The sequence below is a fragment of the Pseudophryne corroboree genome, chromosome 6 (genome assembly GCF_028390025.1).
Source record: "Pseudophryne corroboree isolate aPseCor3 chromosome 6, aPseCor3.hap2, whole genome shotgun sequence".
In the NCBI taxonomy this organism is placed as follows: Eukaryota; Metazoa; Chordata; class Amphibia; order Anura; family Myobatrachidae; genus Pseudophryne; species Pseudophryne corroboree.
In genome coordinates this window covers 4,042,287-4,064,448 of record NC_086449.1, presented here as the reverse complement: position 1 = coordinate 4,064,448, position 22,162 = coordinate 4,042,287, and the positions used below count along the sequence as shown (strand labels likewise).

Sequence of the window (22,162 nt, the reverse complement as noted above, 5' to 3'; positions counted from 1 at the left end):
TCCCCTGTATACAGTCCCCACATAACCTCCATACACTATCCTACCCCATTACCTCCCCTGTATACAGTCCCCACATAACCTCCATATACTATCCTACCCCATTACCTCCCCTCTATACAGTCCCCACATAACCTCCATATACTATCCTACCCCATTACCTCCCCTCTATACAGTCCCAGCATAACCTCCATACACTATCCTACCCCATTACCTCCCCTGTATACAGTCCCCACATAACCTCCATATACTATCCTACCCCATTACCTCCCCTGTATACAGTCCCCACATAACCTCCATACACTATCCTACCCCATTACCTCCCCTGTATACAGTCCCCACATAACCTCCATACACTATCCTACCCCATTACCTCCCCTCTATACAGTCCCCACATAACCTCCATACACTATCCTACCCCATTACCTCCTCTCTATACAGTCCCCACATAACCTCCATACACTATCCTACCCCATTACCTCCCCTGTATACAGTCCCCACATAACATCCATACACTATCCTACCCCATTACCTCCCCTCTGTACAGTCCTCACATAACCTCCATACACTATCCTACCCCATTACCTCCTCTCTATACAGTCCTCACATAACATCCATACACTATCCTACCCCATTACCTCCCCTCTATACAGTCCTCACATAACTTCCATACACTATCCTACCCCATTACCTCCCCTCTATACAGTCCCCACATAACCTCCATACACTATCCTACCCCATTACCTCCTCTCTATACAGTCCCCACATAACCTCCATACACTATCCTACCCCATTACCTCCCCTGTATACAGTCCCCACATAACATCCATACACTATCCTACCCCATTACCTCCCCTCTGTACAGTCCTCACATAACCTCCATACACTATCCTACCCCATTACCTCCCCTGTATACAGTCCCCACATAACATCCATACACTATCCTACCCCATTACCTCCCCTCTGTACAGTCCTCACATAACCTCCATACACTATCCTACCCCATTACCTCCTCTCTATACAGTCCTCACATAACATCCATACACTATCCTACCCCATTACCTCCCCTCTATACAGTCCCCACATAACCTCCATACACTATCCTACCCCATTACCTCCTCTCTATACAGTCCCCACATAACCTCCATACACTATCCTACCCCATTACCTCCTCTCTATACAGTCCCCACATAACCTCCATACACTATCCTACCCCATTACCTCCTCTCTATACAGTCCCCACATAACCTCCATACACTATCCTACCCCATTACCTCCTCTCTATACAGTCCCCACATAACCTCCATACACTATCCTACCCCATTACCTCCCCTCTATACAGTCCCCACATAACCTCCATACACTATCCTACCCCATTACCTCCCCTCTATACAGTCCTCACATAACCTCCATACACTATCCTACCCCATTACCTCCCCTGTATACAGTCCTCACATAACCTCCATACACTATCCTACCCCATTACCTCCCCTCTATACAGTCCTCACATAACCTCCATACACTATCCTACCCCATTACCTCCCCTGTATACAGTCCCCACATAACCTCCATACACTATCCTACCCCATTACCTCCCCTCTATACAGTCCTCACATAACCTCCATACACTATCCTACCCCATTACCTCCCCTCTATACAGTCCCCACATAACCTCCATACACTATCCTACCCCATTACCTCCCCTCTATACAGTCCCCACATAACCTCCATACACTATCCTACCCCATTACCTCCCCTCTATACAGTCCTCACATAACCTCCATACACTATCCTACCCCATTACCTCCCCTGTATACAGTCCTCACATAACCTCCATACACTATCCTACCCCATTACCTCCCCTCTATACAGTCCTCACATAACCTCCATACACTATCCTACCCCATTACCTCCCCTGTATACAGTCCCCACATAACCTCCATACACTATCCTACCCCATTACCTCCCCTCTATACAGTCCTCACATAACCTCCATACACTATCCTACCCCATTACCTCCCCTCTATACAGTCCCCACATAACCTCCATACACTATCCTACCCCATTACCTCCCCTCTATACAGTCCCCACATAACCTCCATACACTATCCTACCCCATAACCTCCATACACTATCCTACCCCATTACCTCCCCTCTGTACAGGTTTCATAACTGTATTTCCTTGGAGGCTTGTTCTGTATATATAGTGTAATAATTGTACACGTGACATACATCTGACGGACACAAACTGCACCACATTTCCATAGAGCTTCCTGGCCCTGATGTTTCTCTCTGTTTTTCAGCTGTACGCGACTGGAAATCAATACCACTTTCTGCACAGCCTGGCGTTATTAGCAGTACCGCACTGCAGGCGCCCTCTGCTGGTACGTGAGCGGCACAGCACGGACAAGCTACTCCACTGAATGTATTATTATCATCCTTTATATGGCGCCACAAGGGATACGCAGCGCCCAATTATACAGTACATAAACTAATAAGCAAAACAAGAAAACACTGGCTTACAGTACACGGCAATATAGGACAAGTACAGGGTATATACACATAGCTGCGTCAGCAGATGACACTGACTTACGTATCAGGGCGGCAGAAAAACGCGGGATTTGGTGCCGTCAAAGGGAATATTGAAAAGAAGATAGCCTAAGTAAGAGACGGGAAGCCACATGAGGGAAGAGGGCCCTGCTCGTGGAAGCTTACATTCTAAAGGGGAGGAGTACACAGACAGGGGTGTATAACACTCGTGTATCAATAATACCAGAGCAGGGTGACACAGACAGAGGGAAGCTATGAGCCTGCCCCTCCCCTTGCAGGGTGACACAGACAGAAGCTATGAACCTGCCCCTCCTCCTGCAGGGTGAAACACACAGATGGAAGCTATGAGCCTGTCCTTCCCCTGTAGGGTGACACAGAGGGAAGGGATGAGCGACGGAAGGGAGCTGTGAACCTGCCCCTCCCCCGGCAGGGTGACACAGACAGAAGGGAGATTTGAGACTGTCGCTTTCCCTGTAGGGTGTCACAGAAGGGAGCTATGAGCCTGTCCCTCCCCCTGCAGGGTGACAAAAACAGAATGGAGCTATGAGTCTGTCCCTCCCCCTGCAGGGTGACACAGATAGTAGGGATCTGTGAGCCTGTCCCTCCCCCGGCAGGGTGTCACAGACCGAAGGGGCTTTGAGTGCAGGTGCACTATTCAAACATTACTAATTGGAATAGTAATACATTTTGCAATATGAGGCTTTCTCCTTCATCCACTAGGGGACACTGGAGCGCAGTCACAATGGGGATATAGTAGGCAGTAACTGGGAGCTGGCACTTTAAAACTTTAACAACGTGGCTAGCTCCTCCCCTACTATTTCCCCCTCCAAGCCAGTCTTTATTTTGTGCCCAAGGGAGCTGGTCACGCTTTTGATTGCTCCTGAAGATATATTTTTTTCCCCCTTCTAATCCCGCTGTGGGATCTCAGCTCCCAACAGCCCCGGCGGCTCAGCGCGCGCTGGCGGCTATCTTCACAACGCTGCAGGAACGTTCAGCTGGACAGTGAGCAGTTGCAGTGGGGTGTTTGTTTAGTGGGCAACAAGGGGATCGTGTGAGGCACTTAGTTTATTAACCGTGCCTAATACTGCACAGTACCGTGCAGCGCTCGAAGGGCGTCCTCCCTCCCCCTCCCCTTCTGCCTATTACTGTGTGTGTGTGTGTGTGTGTGTGTGTGTGTGTGTGTGTGTGTAGTCTGTGACTGGGTGACAGGTGCTGGCATGGCTGCAAAAGTTTCCAAGGCTGCACAAAAAGTTTTTCAGTGTCAAATGTTCTGCAAAGTTTACTGAGGAACAGTCTGAGAATTCCTTGTTATGTGAGGATTGTGGGTCAGAGCCATCTGCTCAGCCCTCATCACAGCCGCAGAGCACTCCTGTTTGGACAACACAGCTCACAGAGGTTATGTCCCTGTTAACTAGGGAACTGAGGGCTTCTCGGGAACATAGAGAGGCGGCCCGATTCCAACAGCTTGTCCCGATGCCTGAGCCGGAACCAGCATGGGCTCGGTCCCTGGCGAGATCAGTTGAAGGGCTCTCTAGGGCTGTACTCCCTTCCCAGACCCCGTCCTTAATTTCCCCTCCCCAGGTCTCACACGAATCTGACGAGATGCCTCTATTGGAGGAGGCGGTGGTAGATATACAGGATATAGATATACAGGATACTGATGATGATCAGGTGTATGAGGACTCTGAACCAGTAGCTCAGGGTATAGAGGCGCTTATTACTGCTATTCGCTCAGTATTACAGGTGGAGGAGACGGATCAGGACGCCTTACGTCCTTCAAGGTTTGGCACTAACCAATGCTTGCCGGTGACCTTTCCAGTTTCGGAGGAGCTGGATGCGCTCATAACGACAGCCTGGAAACATCCGGATGCAAAATTTCAGGTATCAAAGAAATTTTTGTCTTCCTATCCTTTTCCTGCAGATAGCAGGAAGCGTTATGAGACCTCTCCAATTGTGGATCCTTCGTTGTCTCGTCTGTCCAAGAAGACGGTTCTGCCAGTTCCTGGAGCGACTTCGCTGAAGGAAGCGTCTGATAGGAAGTTGGGAACCACCTTGAAGACTATTTACTCGGCGGCGGGGGTTTTACATCGCTCGGCGCAGGTAGGTTGTTGGGTCACCAAGGCTATGGAAACCTGGGCGGAACAATTGTTCTCGGGACTACGTGACGATTTGCCGGCGGATCAGCTGATACCGTTGGCGGAACACATTGGCAAATCAGCTCTTTATCTTTGTGGGGCGTCAAAGGATGTCTGTATCCTCGGAGCCAGGATTTCCGCTTTGGCAATTTCGGCTCTCAGAGCTCTATGGCTGCGTCAATGGAAGGCGGATGCTGAATCCAAGAGGGCAGCAGAAGCGTTGCCCTTTACGGGAGAGGTCCAGTTCGGTAAGGATCTGGATGCCTGGATTCCTCAGCCCACTGGAGGTAAGCCGACTTATCTTCCCTCTGTTGCTCCCGCCTCTCGGAAGCCCTGTAGGGTTCCTTCCTTTCGATCCTTTCGCGCCCCTTGCAGGTTTCGAGGCCATGGGCCGAGCTTCCGTCTCCAGTGGCCATAGAGGTAGAGGCAGAGGTTCCACAGCCTCAACCCAGCCAGAAGGTAAGTCATCCACCAATCCCACCGCATGACGGGCTTCCGTCCCACCTGGGGATCACAGGGTGGGAGCTCATCTGTGGGATTTCAGGGAAGTCTGGGTACAATCCTGACCAGATGCTTGGGTCAGGGATCTCATCACTTGCGGTTACAAGCTCGATTTTCAAACCCGACCGCCTCAGCGTTTCTTCACCACGGGTTTGCCAGTTTCAGATGACAGAAGAGTCGCCTTGCAGGCGGTGGTCCAGAAGCTTCTGTCCGCAAAGGTACTTATTGCTGTTCCCTCTCATCATCAAAATCTGGCTATTACTCAAGCCTGTTTCTAGTACCGAAGCCGGACGGCTCGGTCAGGCCAATTCCGTTTTTGAGGGTATTCAAGTTCAAGATGGAATCCCTTCAGTCTGTTATTGCTGGGTTGGAGCAAAATGAGTTTCTGGCTTCCTTGGACATCAAGGATCCATACTTACATGTTCCCATTTAGCCTCCTTACCGGGTTTTTCTATGGTTCGCGATACAGGACGCTCATTTCCAATTCCAGGCCCTTCCGTTTGGTTTCTCTTCTGCTCCCAGGGTGTTCACAAAAGTCATGGCAGTCATGATGGCCCTACTTCGGGGACAGGGTGTGACGATTGTCCCCTATGTGGATGATCTGCTGCTGAAGGCGCACTCTGCAGAATATCCAGATAACCCAGGACCTTCTGTTTCGGCACTGGTGGATCCTGAACTTCCTGAAGTTTCAATTATGCCCCTCACAAAGGTTGATTTTCTTGGGAATGATACTCGACACGGTCCGTCAGAAGGTTTTTCTTCCTCGGGACAAGATCCTCTCTTCAGACGTTGGTGAGGTCGGTACTTCGACCCCGTCGGGTATCTGTGTATCTCTGCATTCGCCTTCTGGGGAAGATGGTAGCGGCGTTCGAAGCTCTTCCGTACGGACGGTTCCACTCTCGACCCTTCCAACTGTGTCTTCTTCACCTGTGGTCAGGGTCTTATCTATTTCTTCATCAGCGGGTGACGCGGTCTCCAAGGGCACGGTCGTCTCTCCTATGGTGGCTCAATTCGACTCATCTGTTGGGAGGAAGGTAGTTCAGCGTTTGGGATTGGACTCTCCTCACCACAGACGCAAGTCTGCGAGGCGGTGTTCCTGGAATGTCGGTTTCAGGGACGCTGGTCGATGCACGAATCTGCTCTTCCCATAAACATTCTCTAGCTACGGGCGGTGTACAACGCCCTGCTTTGCGGCCGGGCTGTCAGAGTTCAGTCCGACAACGGTAGCGTACATCAACCGTCAGGATGGCACTCGCGGCGATGCGGGAAGTCACCAACAGCCTCCTCTGGGCAGAAGTAAATGGTTTGGCCTTGTTGGCAATCTTCATTCCAGGGGTGGACAATTGGGAGGCCGATTATCTCAGCCACCAGGACATGCACCCGGGGGAGTGGTCACTCAATCCCCAGGTGTTTCGTCAGCTGGTTCGCCGGTGGGGGAGACCACAGATCGATCTCATGGCGTCCCGCCTGAACCATCAACTGCCGCTTTACGACTCTGGGACACGGGACACGGCGGCGGCCGTGGATGCCCTCACGGCTCCTTGGAACTTCCGGTTTGTTTACCTCTTTCCTCCTTTCCCGTTGCTGCCTCGGGTTATACAACGCATGAAGAGAGAAGACGCGCTAGTCCTCCTGGTGGCTCCAGATTGGCCGCGCAGAACTTGGTACTCCACCCTACAGCTGTTGTCGGTAGCTGAGCCTTGGCCCCTGCCACTGCACAACGATCTGCTACAGCAGGGTCCTTTTCTTTATCCAGACATACGCAGGCTATGTTTGGCGACGTGGCTGTTGAGAAGGCAATCTTGAGAAGGAAGGGGATTCCTCGTACGGTTATTCCTACTATGCTCCAGGCTCAGGAGTCGGTCACATCGTCTCGCTACTATCGCATTTGGAAAGCTTATGTGGCCTGGTGTGAAAGTCGAGAGTTTTCTCCTTCAGTTTTTCACTTAGCCCGCCTTCTTAGTTTTCTGCAGGCGGGTTTCTCGGCAGGACTACGACTGGGTTCACTAAAGGTTCAGGTCTCTGCTCGTTCCGTTTTCTTCCAGAAGAGATTAGCCTTGCTGCCAGAAGATTAGACCTTCTTTCCGTGGGTTCTCCGAATACAACCTCCCTTTTGCCCTCCGACGGCACCATGGGACTTCAACCTGGTCCTCTCTTTTCTGCAGTCTCCGTTATTTGAGCCTCTGGAGTCTGTGGAGATTAAATATCTCACCTGGAAGCTGGTCCTTCTCCTGGCTCTGGCTTCGGCTAGACGGGTGTCGGAACTTGGGGCTCTTTCTTGTCGACCTCCTTACCTGGTGTTTCATGCTGATAGGGCTGAGCTTCGTACTCTCATGTCTTTTCTCCCAAAGGTGGTATCCGATTTTCACATCAATCAGCCATTTGTGGTTCCGGCCCTCTCGGCGGATTCACCGGATTCGAGATCGTTAGGTTTTGAGCGCCCTGACAACATCCATGTGGATAGGACTTCAGCTATTCGGAAGTCTGACTCCTTATTTGTTCTGTACGATGCTGCCCGTCGTGGATGGCCGGCTTCTAAGCAGACGTTGTCCCGATAGATTCGTCTGACCATCAGACAAGCTTATTTGGCGGCTTCTCGAGAGCCTCTGTCTTCAATTTCGGCGCACTCTACGCGCTCTGTGGGGCCCTCGTGGGCGGCTGCCTGCGGGGTCTCTATGACTACTTTATGTCGCGCTGCTACTTGGTCGGGCCGACATACTTTTGTCAAGTTTTACAGGTTTGACACTTTTGCGGCCTCTCGTCACAGTTTGGCTGAGCGGTTTTACAGGACTCTCAGCGCTCTCCCTCCCCTCTTGGGAGCTCTGGGACGTCTCCATTGTAACTGCGCTCCAGTGTCCCCTGGTGGATGAAGGAGAAATCAGGATTTTGGTACTTACCGATTAAATCCCTTTCTCTGATTCCACAGGGGACACTGGACGCCCACCCAGCGCTGTTTCCTCCTTTCCTCAGTTAACGGTTTGCATGTCACTAGGCGACTGCTTGTTTTGTTCAGGTTAACCTTTTTCTAATAGGTTCCAGGTTTACTTGGTGTTATCCTGTTTTCCGTGGCTTAGTTAACCTCCTCTACTTTAACGTTAGTTTATTCCAGCTCTCCTCGGGCACAGTTTTTCGTAGACTGTCTTGGAGGGGGGACATAGTAGGGGAGGAGCTAGCCACATTGTCAAAAATTTAAAGTGCCAGCTCCCAGTTACTGCCTACTATATCCCCACTGTAACTGCTCTCCAGTGTCCCCTGTGGAATCTGAGAAAGGGATTCATCGGCAAATACCAAAATCCAGATTTTTTTGCATAATCTTGGCCAAAATTAGTGGCCCACCCACCACCTCACGGCAACCCCACAGCTGGGCAAGTCCCCAACACTCCCCACTCAGCGGTCACATTAAGGTTACCATATACAGCAGGGGTGGCCAACCAGTCAGAGGAAAAGAGCCAGAAAAGATCTGTAGTGAAAAGCAAGAGCCAGTGTCATGCGCGCGCCGAAGGCGCGCGTGCAAACATGGGGGCGTGGCCTAGTTTTTGCAAAGCCACACCCCATTTTGTGCACACACCTTTTGTTATGACGTTTGTAGGAGTATTAGAAAAGACAAAAAAACGAAAAACTACTAAACAGCGCCTCAACAACAATATTAAAATTTATATAATTAATTATAATAAAAAATTAAAAACTCCTGAGAGACTGCGCTTGCAGACACCACTGTGTGGAGTGATCGGGGAGACAAAGGAAAAAACAACGGCTGCGCTGTATATCGGGAGTTAAAAAGGAGAGCCAGCGTGTAAATGTATAAAATTTATTAGCAATGCTTCAGAGAATAAAACATGAAATAATGAGAAGAAACAACAAAAACACACCTAAATTATCTCGGGTAATTAATTAGGCTGTTTTGCCATGTACTTAATGATGAATATGAATTGTCAATGTCCGTACTCCACAAATTGTTAGAGGTAGCTGGGGTGGAGATGAATAAAGTGCTGAGGGTGCAGTTCCAAATGGTTAGCAGCTCAAGGTCACCAAATAGAATAATTGTGCAGGTTTTTACCTCTCTGGTGGGCTGGTTAATTAGCCGAGCGTCCTCGGCTAAAAGTCCTGCAGTGCCCACAACACTGCGCAGCGGAGAGGAGATGCAATAGCTGCCGGATGATTTTCACTGACCGGAGCGGTATGGTAAAAAGCGGTCGCCTGCAGTGATGGAATGATCAGTTGGTGTTATGGCTGAGTCAGTTCGGGTTGCACCAGACGTTCACCTGAGCAAGGTGTGCAAAGAGGTGGTGTGCAAAGACGCGGGGTTCTGACGCGTTTCGTCACGTTCACGTGACTTTATCGAAGGTGTATTCCTGCCTCCAAACTAACCAGTATTTAAAGCCAGAACGGCTAATGATGGGCAGATGTCAGTAATCAATGCTCACAGTCCGTAACATAGTAACATAGTATCTGAGGTTGAAAAAAGACAGTTGTCCATCGAGTTCAACCTATTTGTGGTCTCCTATGCATGATGATTTGACTAAAATTTCTGACTGATGCTGCTGTCAGCCGTTACATTTTATCCCTATTTATAGTAACTATAATGCATGACTATGCACCATACCCCTGGATATCCTTATCCATTAGGAATTTATCTAACCCATTCTTAAAGGTGTTGACAGATTCCGCCATTACAACTCCCTCGGGCAGGGAATTCCAAACACGTATTGTCCTTACCGTGAAAAAGCCTTTACGCCGTATTGTGCGGAATCTCCTCTCCTCTAACCTGAGCGAGTGTCCACGAGTCCTCTGTGTTGATCTAACCAAAAACAGGTCCCGTGCAAGCTCTGTGTATTGTCCCCTTATATATTTGTAGATGTTGATCATATCCCCTCTTAGTCTCCGCTTTTCCAATGTAAACATGCCTAGTCTTTCAAGCCTTTCCTTGTATTCCATCGTCTCCATGCCCTTAATTAGTTTGGTCGCCCTCCTCTGTACCTTTTAAAGCTCCAGGATATCCTTTTTGTAGTACGGTGCCCAGAATTGTACACAGTATTCAAGGTGTGGCCTCACTAGTGATTTATATAACGGGAGTATAATACTCTCGTCCCTAGCATCAATACCCCGTTTTATGCATGCTAATATCTTATTAGCCTTCTTTGCTTTCTTAGAAAGCTAAGCAGTAGTAAAGCAATCTATGAGGACACCTAATTCCTTTTCCAGTACAGAATCCCCTAATTTTACCCCATTTAGTAGGTAGGTGTAATTTATGTTCTTGTTACCACAGTGCATTACCTTACACTTGTCTGTGTTGAAGCGCATTCTCCATTTGGCTGCCCATGCTTCTAATTTAACTAAGTCATTCTGAAGAGACTCGGCATCCTCCTCTGTATTTATAGCCTTACACAATTTGGTATCATCTGCAAAAATTGACACCATGCTCTCTAGACCTTCTGTTAGGTCGTTAATGAAAATATTGAACAATAGCGGTCCTAATACTGAGCCTTGCGGCACACCACTTAGCACTTCAGTCCAAGTTGATAAAGATCCATTAACCACAACGCGCTGCTCCCTATTATCTAACCAGTTTTTGACCCAAGTGCATATTGTGCTTCCTAGCCCTGATTCTTGTAGCTTGTAGATAAGTCTCATGTGTGGTACAGTATCGAACGCTTTGGCAAAGTCTAAAAAGATTACATCCACGTCTTTACCCTGATCTAGGTTTGCGCTTACTGTTTCATAAAAGCCAAGTAAGTTGGTTTGACAGGATCTGTCCTTCATAAACCCATGTTGATTCCTTTTAATGACCTTATTGGTTTCAAGGAACTTCTGAATACTATCTCTTAGAATACCTTCCAATACTTTCCCCACTATAGATGTAAGACTAACTGGTCTATAATTACCTGGTTCAGCTTTACTTCCCTTTTTGAATATAGGCACTACTTCCGCTATACGCCAGTCTTTGGGAACCATACCTGATATAACTGAATCCTTAAAGATCAAAGATAGCGGTTTTGCCAGTTCAGAGTGAAGCTCCATTAGAACCCTTGGGTGAATACCATCGGGACCTGGTGATTTACTAATCTTTAAATGTTTTAATCGGTCACAGACTACTTCCTCGCTTAAATAAGTACCTATCAGTGTGATATTCTCATTATTGAGATTGTGTGTCAGTCCCTGAATTGGGTCCTCTCTAGTGAATACTGTTGAAAAAAACTCATTTAGTGTGTCCGCTATGTCATTATCATTTTTGCTTAAGACTCCCAAGTAAATCCGTGTCTCATAACAAACCCTTCTGCCTGTTGCCCCAGGTAGATTTAACTCCTGATATAAAGCGCAGCCGTTGTTTTTTCCTTTTTTCCTTTTCCGTGTGTAGGAGTCTGACCTTGTGTCATAACTCCGTTTTTAGTCATGTTGTACAGTGCCACATACATATAATGCCCCATTACAGTGCCACATACATATAATGCCCCATTACAGTGCCACATACATATAATGCTCCATTACAGTGCCACGTACATATAATGCCCCATTACAGTGCCACATACATATAATGCCCCATTACAGTGCCACATACATATAATGCTCCATTACAGTGCCACGTACATATAAAAATGTCAAAAAATGGGTGCCTCCACAGTGCCACATACACATATGTCCCCACAGTGCCACATACATATATGCCTCACAGTGCCACATACATATATGCCTCACAGTGCCACATACATATATGCCTCACAGTGCCACATACATATATGCCTCACAGTGCCACATACATATATGCCTCACAGTGCCACATACATATATGCCTCACAGTGCCACATACATATATGCCTCACAGTGCCACATACATATATGCCTCACAGTGCCACATACATATATGCCTCACAGTGCCACATACATACATATATGCCTCACAGTGCCACATACATACATATATGCCTCACAGTGCCACATACATACATATATGCCTCACAGTGCCACATACATACATGCCTCACAGTGCCACATACATACATGCCTCACAGTGCCACATACATATATGCCTCACAGTGCCACATACATATATGCCTCACAGTGCCACATACATATATGCCTCACAGTGCCACATACATATATGCCTCACAGTGCCACATACATATATGCCTCACAGTGCCAGATACATATATGCTTCACAGGGTTCCGGTATGAATGGTCGACCATGTTATGGTCGACAGTCATTAGGTCGACCACTATTGGTCGACATTGACATGGTCGACACATGAAAATGGTCGACACGTGAAAGGTCGACATATGAAAAGGTCGACATGAGTTTTTTTACTTTTTTTTTTTGGTGTCGTTTTTTGCGTAAAGTGACTGGGAACCCCAATTAGTGCACCGCGTCCCCTCGCATGGCTCGCTTCGCTCGCCATGCTTCGGGCATGGTGCCTTCGCTCCGCTACCGCTTCGCTCGGCACACTTTACCGTTCCAATCGTAGTCCATGTGGATCGTAAAGTATGGAAAAGTTCCCCAAAAGAAAAAAAAGTAAAAAAACTCATGTCGACCTTTTCATGTGTCGACCATTTTCACGTGTCGACCATGTCATGTGTCGACCATTTTCACGTGTCGACCATGTCAATGTTGACCAATAGTGGTCGACCTAATGACTGTCGACCATAACATGTTTGACCATGTGAACGGATACCGCTTCACAGTGCCAGATACATATATGCCTCATAGTGCCAGATATACATGTCCCCCCAGTGCCAGATATACATGTCCCCCCAGTGCCAGATATACATGTCCCCCCAGTGCCAGCTATGCCCCCAGTGCCAGATATATATGTCCCCACAGTGCCAGCTATGCCCCTAGTGCCAGATATGTCCCCAAAGTGCCAGCTATGCCCCCAATGCAGTGTCCCAGATATACATTTCCCCCCAGTGCCAGCTATGCCCCCAGTGCCAGATATACATTTCCCCCCAGTGCCAGCTATGCCTCCAGTGCAGATACACATGTCCCCACAGTGCCAGCTATGCCCCCAGTGCCAGATATACATTTCCCCACAGTGCCAGCTATGCCTCCAGTGCCAGATATACATTTCCCCACAGTGCCAGATATACATTTCCCCACAGTGCCAGCTATGCCTCCAGTGCCAGATATACATTTCCCCCCAGTGCCAGCTATGCCTCCAGTGCCAGATATACATTTCCCCCCAGTGCCAGCTATGCCTCCAGTGCCAGATATACATTTCCCCACAGTGCCAGCTATGCCCCCCAGTGCCAGATATACATGTCCCCACAGTGCCAGCTATGCCTCCAGTGCCAGATATACATTTCCCCACAGTGCCAGCTATGCCCCCAGTGCCAGATATACATTTCCCCCCAGTGCCAGCTATGCCCCCAGTGCCAGATATATATGCCCCCACAGTGCCAGCTATGCTCCTAGTGCCAGATATACATGTCCCCAAAGTGCCAGCTATGCCCCCAATGCAGTGTCCCCAGTGTGCCAGATATACATTTCCCCCCAGTGCCAGCTATGCCCCCAGTGCCAGATATACATTTCCCCCCATGCCAGCTATGCCTCCAGTGCAGATACACATGTCCCCACAGTGCCAGCTATGCCCCCAGTGCCAGATATACATTTCCCCACAGTGCCAGCTATGCCTCCAGTGCCAGATATACATTTCCCCACAGTGCCAGCTATGCCCCCAGTGCAGATACACATTTCCCCCCAGTGCCAGCTATGCCTCCAGTGCCAGATATACATTTCCCCCCAGTGCCAGCTATGCCTCCAGTGCCAGATATACATTTCCCCCCAGTGCCAGCTATGCCTCCAGTGCCAGATATACATTTCCCCACAGTGCCAGCTATGCCCCCAGTGCCAGATATACATTTCCCCACAGTGCCAGCTATGCCCCCAGTGCCAGATATACATTTCCCCCCAGTGCCAGCTATGCCCCCAGTGCCAGATATATATGCCCCCACAGTGCCAGCTATGCTCCTAGTGCCAGATATACATGTCCCCAAAGTGCCAGCTATGCCCCCAATGCAGTGTCCCCAGTGTGCCAGATATACATTTCCCCCCAGTGCCAGCTATGCCCCCAGTGCCAGATATACATTTACCCCCAGTGCCAGCTATGCCCCCAGTGCCAGATATACATTTACCCCCAGTGCCAGCTATGCCCCCAGTGCCAGATATACATTTCCCCCCAGTGCCAGCTATGCCCCCAGTGCCAGATATACATTTCCCCCCAGTGCCAGCTATGCCTCCAGTGCCAGATATACATTTCCCCCCAGTGCCAGCTATGCCTCCAGTGCCAGATATACATTTCCCCACAGTGCCAGCTATGCCCCCAGTGCCAGATATACATGTCCCCACAGTGCCAGCTATGCCTCCAGTGCCAGATATACATTTCCCCACAGTGCCAGCTATGCCCCCAGTGCCAGATATACATTTCCCCCCAGTGCCAGCTATGCCCCCAGTGCCAGATATATATGCCCCCACAGTGCCAGCTATGCTCCTAGTGCCAGATATACATGTCCCCAAAGTGCCAGCTATGCCCCCAATGCAGTGTCCCCAGTGTGCCAGATATACATTTCCCCCCAGTGCCAGCTATGCCCCCAGTGCCAGATATACATTTACCCCCAGTGCCAGCTATGCCCCCAGTGCCAGATATATATGCCCCCACAGTGACAGCTATGCCTCCAGTGCCAGATATACATTTCCCCACAGTGCCAGCTATGCCCCCAGTGCCAGATATACATTTCCCCCCAGTGCCAGCTATGCCCCCAGTGCCAGATATACATTTCCCCCCAGTGCCAGCTATGCCTCCAGTGCAGATACACATGTCCCCACAGTGCCAGCTATGCCCCCAGTGCCAGATATACATTTCCCCACAGTGCCAGCTATGCCCCCAGTGCCAGATATACATTTCCCCCCAGTGCCAGCTATGCCTCCAGTGCAGATACACATGTCCCCACAGTGCCAGCTATGCCCCCAGTGCCAGATATACATTTCCCCACAGTGCCAGCTATGCCCCCAGTGCCAGATATACATTTCCCCACAGTGCCAGCTATGCCCCCAGTGCCAGATATACATTTCCCCCCAGTGCCAGCTATGCCCCCAGTGCCAGCTATGCCTCCAGTGCAGATACACATGTCCCCACAGTGCCAGCTATGCCCCTAGTGCCAGATATACATTTCCCCACAGTGCCAGCTATGCCCCCAGTGCCAGATATACATTTCCCCCCAGTGCCAGCTATGCCCCCAGTGCCAGATATACATTTCCCCCCAGTGCCAGCTATGCCTCCAGTGCCAGATATACATTTCCCCCCAGTGCCAGCTATGCCTCCAGTGCCAGATATACATTTCCCCCCAGTGCCAGCTATGCCTCCAGTGCCAGATATACATTTCCCCACAGTGCCAGCTATGCCCCCAGTGCCAGATATACATTTCCCCCCAGTGCCAGCTATGCCCCCAGTGCCAGATATATATGCCCCCACAGTGCCAGCTATGCTCCTAGTGCCAGATATACATGTCCCCAAAGTGCCAGCTATGCCCCCAATGCAGTGTCCCCAGTGTGCCAGATATACATTTCCCCCCAGTGCCAGCTATGCCCCCAGTGCCAGATATACATTTACCCCCAGTGCCAGATATATATGCCCCCACAGTGCCAGCTATGCTCCTAGTGCCAGATATACATGTCCCCCAAGTGGCAGATATACATGTCCCCACAGTGCCAGCTATGCCCCCAATGCCAGTGTCCCCACAGTGCCAGATATACATGTCTCCCCAGTGCCAGGTATACATGTCCCCACAGTGCCAGCAATGCCCCCAGTGCCCCTATATACATGACTCCCCCCCCCCCCCCCCCCCCCCCCTCTTCCCCCGTGCTGCTCACCGCACTGCTGGTGTCTGTGAGGGGAGGAGAGCGCAGCTGCCGGTCCGCAAGCTCTGATTGGCTCATGGAGCACCGCTGGAGAGTGAGGGGCAGGAGAGGCGTACGCTGCGCTCCTCCCCTCACAGACAGCAGCAGCACGGGTGAAGGGGGGCCTGGGCAGCGGTGGCCAGGAGCCGGCTGAGCTGCATTACTTCAATTTCCATAACAGACAAATACAAGCAACACTAATTGGCTCTTTTAATCCAAATTTCCTCTGTACTTTACAATGAAGTCGGTGTGGAAGCCTCCATTTATTACTCAGCCAAAGTGACTACTGTTTACCCCTGGCCAAATCCTGATCTCCAGATCATCGTAGAAGGAATCTGTAGACTGCCTCATGTCTGTTCCCTTTCTCATCTGTTTGCATGTTGTCCTCCTTTCACACAATTATTGCAGTGTTCTGCTTTTGGACTCATTGGTCGCTCATACTTGTTGCATCATGAACTAAGCAAGTAAAATCATTCACTCCCAACTTTCTCCTACACTGCGATCCTCTCTCTGACTGTTCCTGACTCTCTGTCCTCACTCTGACGCTGCGATCTCCTCTCTCTGACTCTCCGTCCTCACTCTGACGCTGCAATCTCCTCTCTCTGACTATTCCTGACTTCTGACTCTCTGTCCCCTCTCTGACGCTGCGATCCCCTGTCTCTGACTGTTCCTGACTTCTGACTCTGTACCCTCTCTGACTGTTCCTGACTTCTGACTCTGTCCCCTCTCTGACACTGCAATCCCCTGTCTCTGACTACCCAGACTCTGTCCTCACTTTGACGCTGCAATCCCCTCTCTCTGACTCTCCGTCCTCTTTCTAACGCTGCTATACCCTCTCTGACTGCCTCTGACTCTCCATGCTCACTCTGATGCTGCAATCCCCTCTCTCTGACTGCCCTGACTCTCTGTCCTCTTTCTGATGCTGCGATCTCCTCTCTCTGGCTGCCCCTGACTCTCCATGCTCGCTCTGACACTACGATCCCCTCTCTCTGACTGCCCCTGACTCTCCATGCTCACTCTGATGCTGCGATCCCCTCTCTCTGACTGCCTCTGACTCTCCATGCTCACTCTGATGCTGCGATCCCCTCTCTCTGACTGCCTCTGACTCTCCATGCTCACTCTGATGCTGCGATCCCCTCTCTCTGACTGCCCCTGACTCTACATGCTCGCTCTGACACGGCGATCCCCTCTCTCTGACTGCCCCTGACTCTCCATGCTCGCTCTGACACTGCGATCCCCTCTCTCTGACTGCCCCTGACTCTCCGTCCTCTTTCTGACACTGCGATCCCCTCTCTCTGACTGCCCCTGACTCTCCATGCTCGCTCTGACACTGCGATCCCCTCTCTCTGACTGCCCCTGACTCTCCGTCCTCTTTCTGACACTGTGATCCCCTCTCTCTGACTGCCCCTGACTCTCCATGCTCGCTCTGACACTGCGATCCCCTCTCTCTGACTGCCCCTGACTCTCCGTCCTCTTTCTGACACTGTGATCCCCTCTCTCTGACTGCCCCTGACTCTCCATGCTCGCTGACACTGTAATCCCCTCTCTCGGACTGCCCCTGACTCTCCGTCCTCTTTCTGACACTGTGATCCCCTCTCTCTGACTGCCCCTGACTCTCCATGCTCGCTCTGACACTGCGATCCCCTCTCTCTGACTGCCCCTGACTTTCCGTCCTCTTTCTGACACTGCGATCCCCTCTCTCTGACTGCCCCTGACTCTCCGTCCTCTTTCTGATGCTGTGATCCCGTCTCTCTGACTGCCCCTGACTCTCCGTCCTCTTTCTGACGCTGCGATCTCCTCTTCCTGAGTGCTCTTTACCTCTAGCATTACATCTTCTCTCACACCTTTAAACCTTTCTGTATTTCCGGTTTTGTTACCATGTCTTCCCTTGTTGATGATGTCTGTCTGTCATATCTGCAGTACCGTGCTATGTTCATTGTGTGGATCTGTATAATATACACCCTCTCCCTGTTCTCTGGCTCCCCCTACAGGCCGGATCTCTTCTAACATCCGGGATGGTTCTTTTCTGTGGCACGTTTTATTACCATGCCTTGTCTGGGGATCCTTCTCTTACTGTGGCGGCACCGTACGGGGGAACCCTCCTTATCTTGGGATGGGCTGCTATGGCCCTCTGAGAAGATATAACCTGACCTTTATCCGGAGCAATATGTTGTGTATATACTGTAAAAGGAAAATGAAAGAAACCTTTTTAATAAATAAATTTATTTACAAGTTATCTGCTATTGTGATTGTGAGACAGGAACTGGGGTGTGTGTGTGTGCACAATCGTTACATTCGTTGTATGCTGTGCCAATATGCAGACTGCGTACCACACTCACACGTGTGAAGTCGCCTTTACGCCTCCGCTCGCAGTGATGGTTTCCTTGTAGAGGGAATGATAGGAAGTCAGTTTGGGGGAGGCAATGGCGAATGGCGGTAATGACGCAGGCGTGTTTTCGGGGCGTGTATCCGACGTCGGCTGTGATCGTATACCGAGAAACAAGGCACCTGCGTCACTACTGCTGCGGCCACTCTGCGTAGCCATAGACTAACCCTTAGCCCCGATGTTCCCCGTTGCGTGTAGGCTGCGAATGGGTTTGCGGTCGCTCCGGTGCGCTTCTCTTTTAATTTTTTGGCGTAAGCTTTACTTGCTAACATTAGCAGTGCCGTAGCTCAGAGAACTGCAGTTGCGTTCTCGTACAGCTCTGAATGGGGTATATTACTATGCGGTGTAAAACGGTTCTTTGACTTGGCGCCCTTACCCTTTTTTTCCTGTTTGGTGAGGTCCAGATCCCAGTTCGTTTTCTACCACACATCTCTAGTCCCCCCCCCCCCCCCCCCCCCCTCCCGGTGTAGCCCAGCGCACTTCCACCCGTATGAAATGTTCTGACACCAAGTGGACTAACTTTATCTGAATAATGCTAATTTCTCTTTCCTTCACCTGCCGGACACTTCTTATCCATGGGATTAGCGAGGATAGAGGCAGCCGCACTTAGGTCATAATTTAGACCTGAACACAAAGAGTTTGCTTTTCTCTAATGGGCAAAACCATGAGCACTGCAGGTGGGGCAGATGTAACGTGTGCAGAGAGAGTTAGATTTGGGTGGGGTGTGTTCAAACTGAAATTTAAATTGCGGTGTAACAATAAAGCAGCCAGTATTTACCCTGCACAGAAACAATATAACCCACCCAAATCTCTCTGCACATGTTACATCTGCCCCACCTGCAGTGCACATGGGTCATTCCGAGTTGATCGCTCGCTGCCATTTTTTCGCAGCGCAGCGAACAGGTTACTACTGCGCATGTGCATCGTACGGGTACAGAGCGAAGCATTGCTGAGCGATGGATTTAACGAAGAATCCATTCGCACAGCCGATCACAAGGAGAGTGACCGGAAGAAGGCATTTGTGGGTGGCAACTGACCGTTTTCAGGGAGTGTCAGGGAAAACGCAGGGTGTCCAGGCGTTTGCAGGGCGGGTGTCTGACATCAATTCCGGGACCAAAAAGACTGAAGTGATTGCAGCGGCTGAGTAAGTCCAGAGCTACTCAGAAACTGCAAAAAAAAAAAAAAGTTTTCGTCCCGCTTGGCTGCACATGCGATCGCACACTTGCAAAGCGAAAATACACTCCACAGTGGGCAGCGACTATGGGTTTGCATGGCTGCAAAAAGTAGCTAGCGAGCGATCAACTCGGAATGAGGGCCATGGTTTTGCCCATTAAAGAAAGATTTCTCTTTTGCAATCCATGCTGAATTAAGCCCTTAATGCGCTAACTTTGTAGCAGTATATAAGCTCCACCTCCAACCTGTCCTCACTTTTCATTAAGTGCTGGAAGGAGAAGGTTCAGCACTGAGTTAGCTTGTGTTTTTTGCCTTTCCTCTTTTTTTCTCCCCGGCTTCACCCCCTACTACGGCTTGGGTCTTAGTAAGATGAGGCTCAGAAACCCTCTCCTTACCTACAAACAGAATCTGACTCCGTGAAGGGAGTCTGATGGCTGGAGTTTGGTGCAGGGATGAGCGGTGGGGCAGCATTATTGCAAAAGCTGAGCCAGGGAGGTGAGGCTGAAGGCGGAGAGGTGGGCGGCATGCAGAGCAGGCGGCGGTGGAGGAATTCCTACCAGCCATGCAGGGATCTTGAGAGCATGCTGATGGGAGATGCAGACAGCCGGGAATTAGGATACTGGCGGAGGCTATTACAGGTGACGTCACCTGCAACAAGGAAATAGACCGGGACAAGATCACCCTGCCTAATGAAAGGGGAGAGGGTGGCTGGATTGATGGCATCGGACTCCTCGCTCACCCTAGTTGAAAGGGTTGACAGTAGGCGTATAGATGCGCTCAGTGCCAATCCTTGCCAATAGGGTACCACGCTGAGGTAAGGCATTTGGCTGAGCAGAAATGCAGATTCAGCCAGGAAGGAGCAATTTTCCTTATGACTATTATAATTTCTGCAGCAGGGTACACAGGGAAACATCGGGGTGTAGAGTGGATCTGGATCCAGAGGCACCAACAGGTTAAGCTTTAGCTGTCCCAGGATGCACAAGGGCCTCCTCTATAACCCCGCCTCCAGGCAATGTGAGCTCAGTTTTGAAGTTGGTGCCTGCAGTAGCAGATCACTAAACAGGACTGGGCAGCCCTGAAAGCTTTTACTTTTTACTGAAAGCTTTGACTTTTTTCTTCAGAGCTGGCAGCGCTGTATGTCAGGGCGACTTCAGTGCTGCAGCTCCATCACCTCCCAAGCGGCTCCGCATACTCCCGCTCGCCTGGTTCCCGGGTACTTGCGGCGGGGACATCCGCGGACATAGGAACAGTCGCTGACTGCTCTCCGGGATCGCGTGGCTGCTACCGGGAGGCAGGTAAGAGGGTCTCCTAGCGGGACCCGCCATTAAATCGCGTTCCGTCCGCAGTCTAGGGGGATGGACCGCAGCGCTGGCGTGGACGCTGTCACCGAGCAGATACCCCACTAGACCACCAGGACAATAGGAGCACAGGTCAGGTGTATTCACACCTAATTTAATAAGGTTTACAGTACCTGGGGTGGAAGACCAGCATAGGGGAGGCAGCGCTTGACCTGTAGCCCCTCCCCCAGCTCAGGGCGCCATCTACTGCAGATTTCCTGCCCTGGAGCTGCCTTGCTCTCCCTCACAGAGACTCTGGGCCCCATCTTACAGCATAGCAGCAGGTCTCCGGGATTGCTGGGTAAGGTCTCCCATGTAAAGCCGCCCGTGTCTAGAGCTGTGTCTTTACATTAGACTTGAGTATCCTACCTGTGTTCTCAGACAGCGTTAGTTGAGAACGGTGTACTTTGCAGATTATATTGTACGAGTACTCTGCTATATCCTCCGGGTTCCGGACCGCGCTGTGATATACAAGTCCAGTGCAGCAGTGTTGTGATATAAATCCTGCATTGCCTGTGACTGTGTGTGCCTGGTTCTGCTGTGTGGTTTCACTTTCAGTGTTTCCCAGCTATAACTATCACTGTATTCTATACCCTGGACTAGGGGCGTTTGGGTCAAGAATTATAGTAATACACAGATTTTATCTATATGCATATATAAGTATATTTAATCTGTGTTACAGTCACACTGTACTTTATCTGTATATTCCACAGATTACTGTATTTGTCTGGCAATATATTGTACTGTGTAAGTCCAATTGTTTACTTTGTGCAATGTCTAACAAAAAGGTCAGGAAATCAGTGGAAGCCCCTCTAACCTGCAGAGTGTGCTCCGCGGGTTTAACAGAGGAGGAAGCATTATATGATGGTTGTCAGGTCTGAAACTGTGTCTGTTCCCGGAGGGGGCGCTAGTGGGTCAGTGGTGGAGTGGTGGAGGAAACGAGGAGGCTGTAATAAGTTCCTGCGCATGTGCGCAATGGTGTTTATTGAAGCACAATAAAATTATAAATATCACTGGAGCAATAGCAAATACAACTGTATCTCAGCGTGGAGGGTGACAGAGTCTTTGGAAAAGCAGTCACATGCAATAGGTCGGTTTGGGAACCGATAACAACCGGAAGTGATGATCGGACTGGACACCGATGATAGGAACTGGAAACAGGATTTGTATATGTAATGCTGATGATAGGAACTGGAAA

General features: G+C 50.1%; 1 protein-coding gene across 1 annotated transcript in view; it reads left to right on the top strand.

Moving 5' to 3' along the window:
• The window catches only part of TMEM256 (transmembrane protein 256), a 32,746-nt gene extending 14,442 nt beyond the window's left edge, over positions 1-18,304 (top strand). Inside the window, exons 3-4 of the mRNA XM_063930108.1 lie at positions 2,301-2,381; positions 18,060-18,304. Coding sequence (XP_063786178.1) covers positions 2,301-2,381; positions 18,060-18,203 — 225 coding nt within the window. The 3' untranslated portion in view covers positions 18,204-18,304. The remainder of the gene's footprint in view (positions 1-2,300; positions 2,382-18,059) is intronic.
• The last annotated feature ends 3,858 nt before the right edge of the window (positions 18,305-22,162 follow it).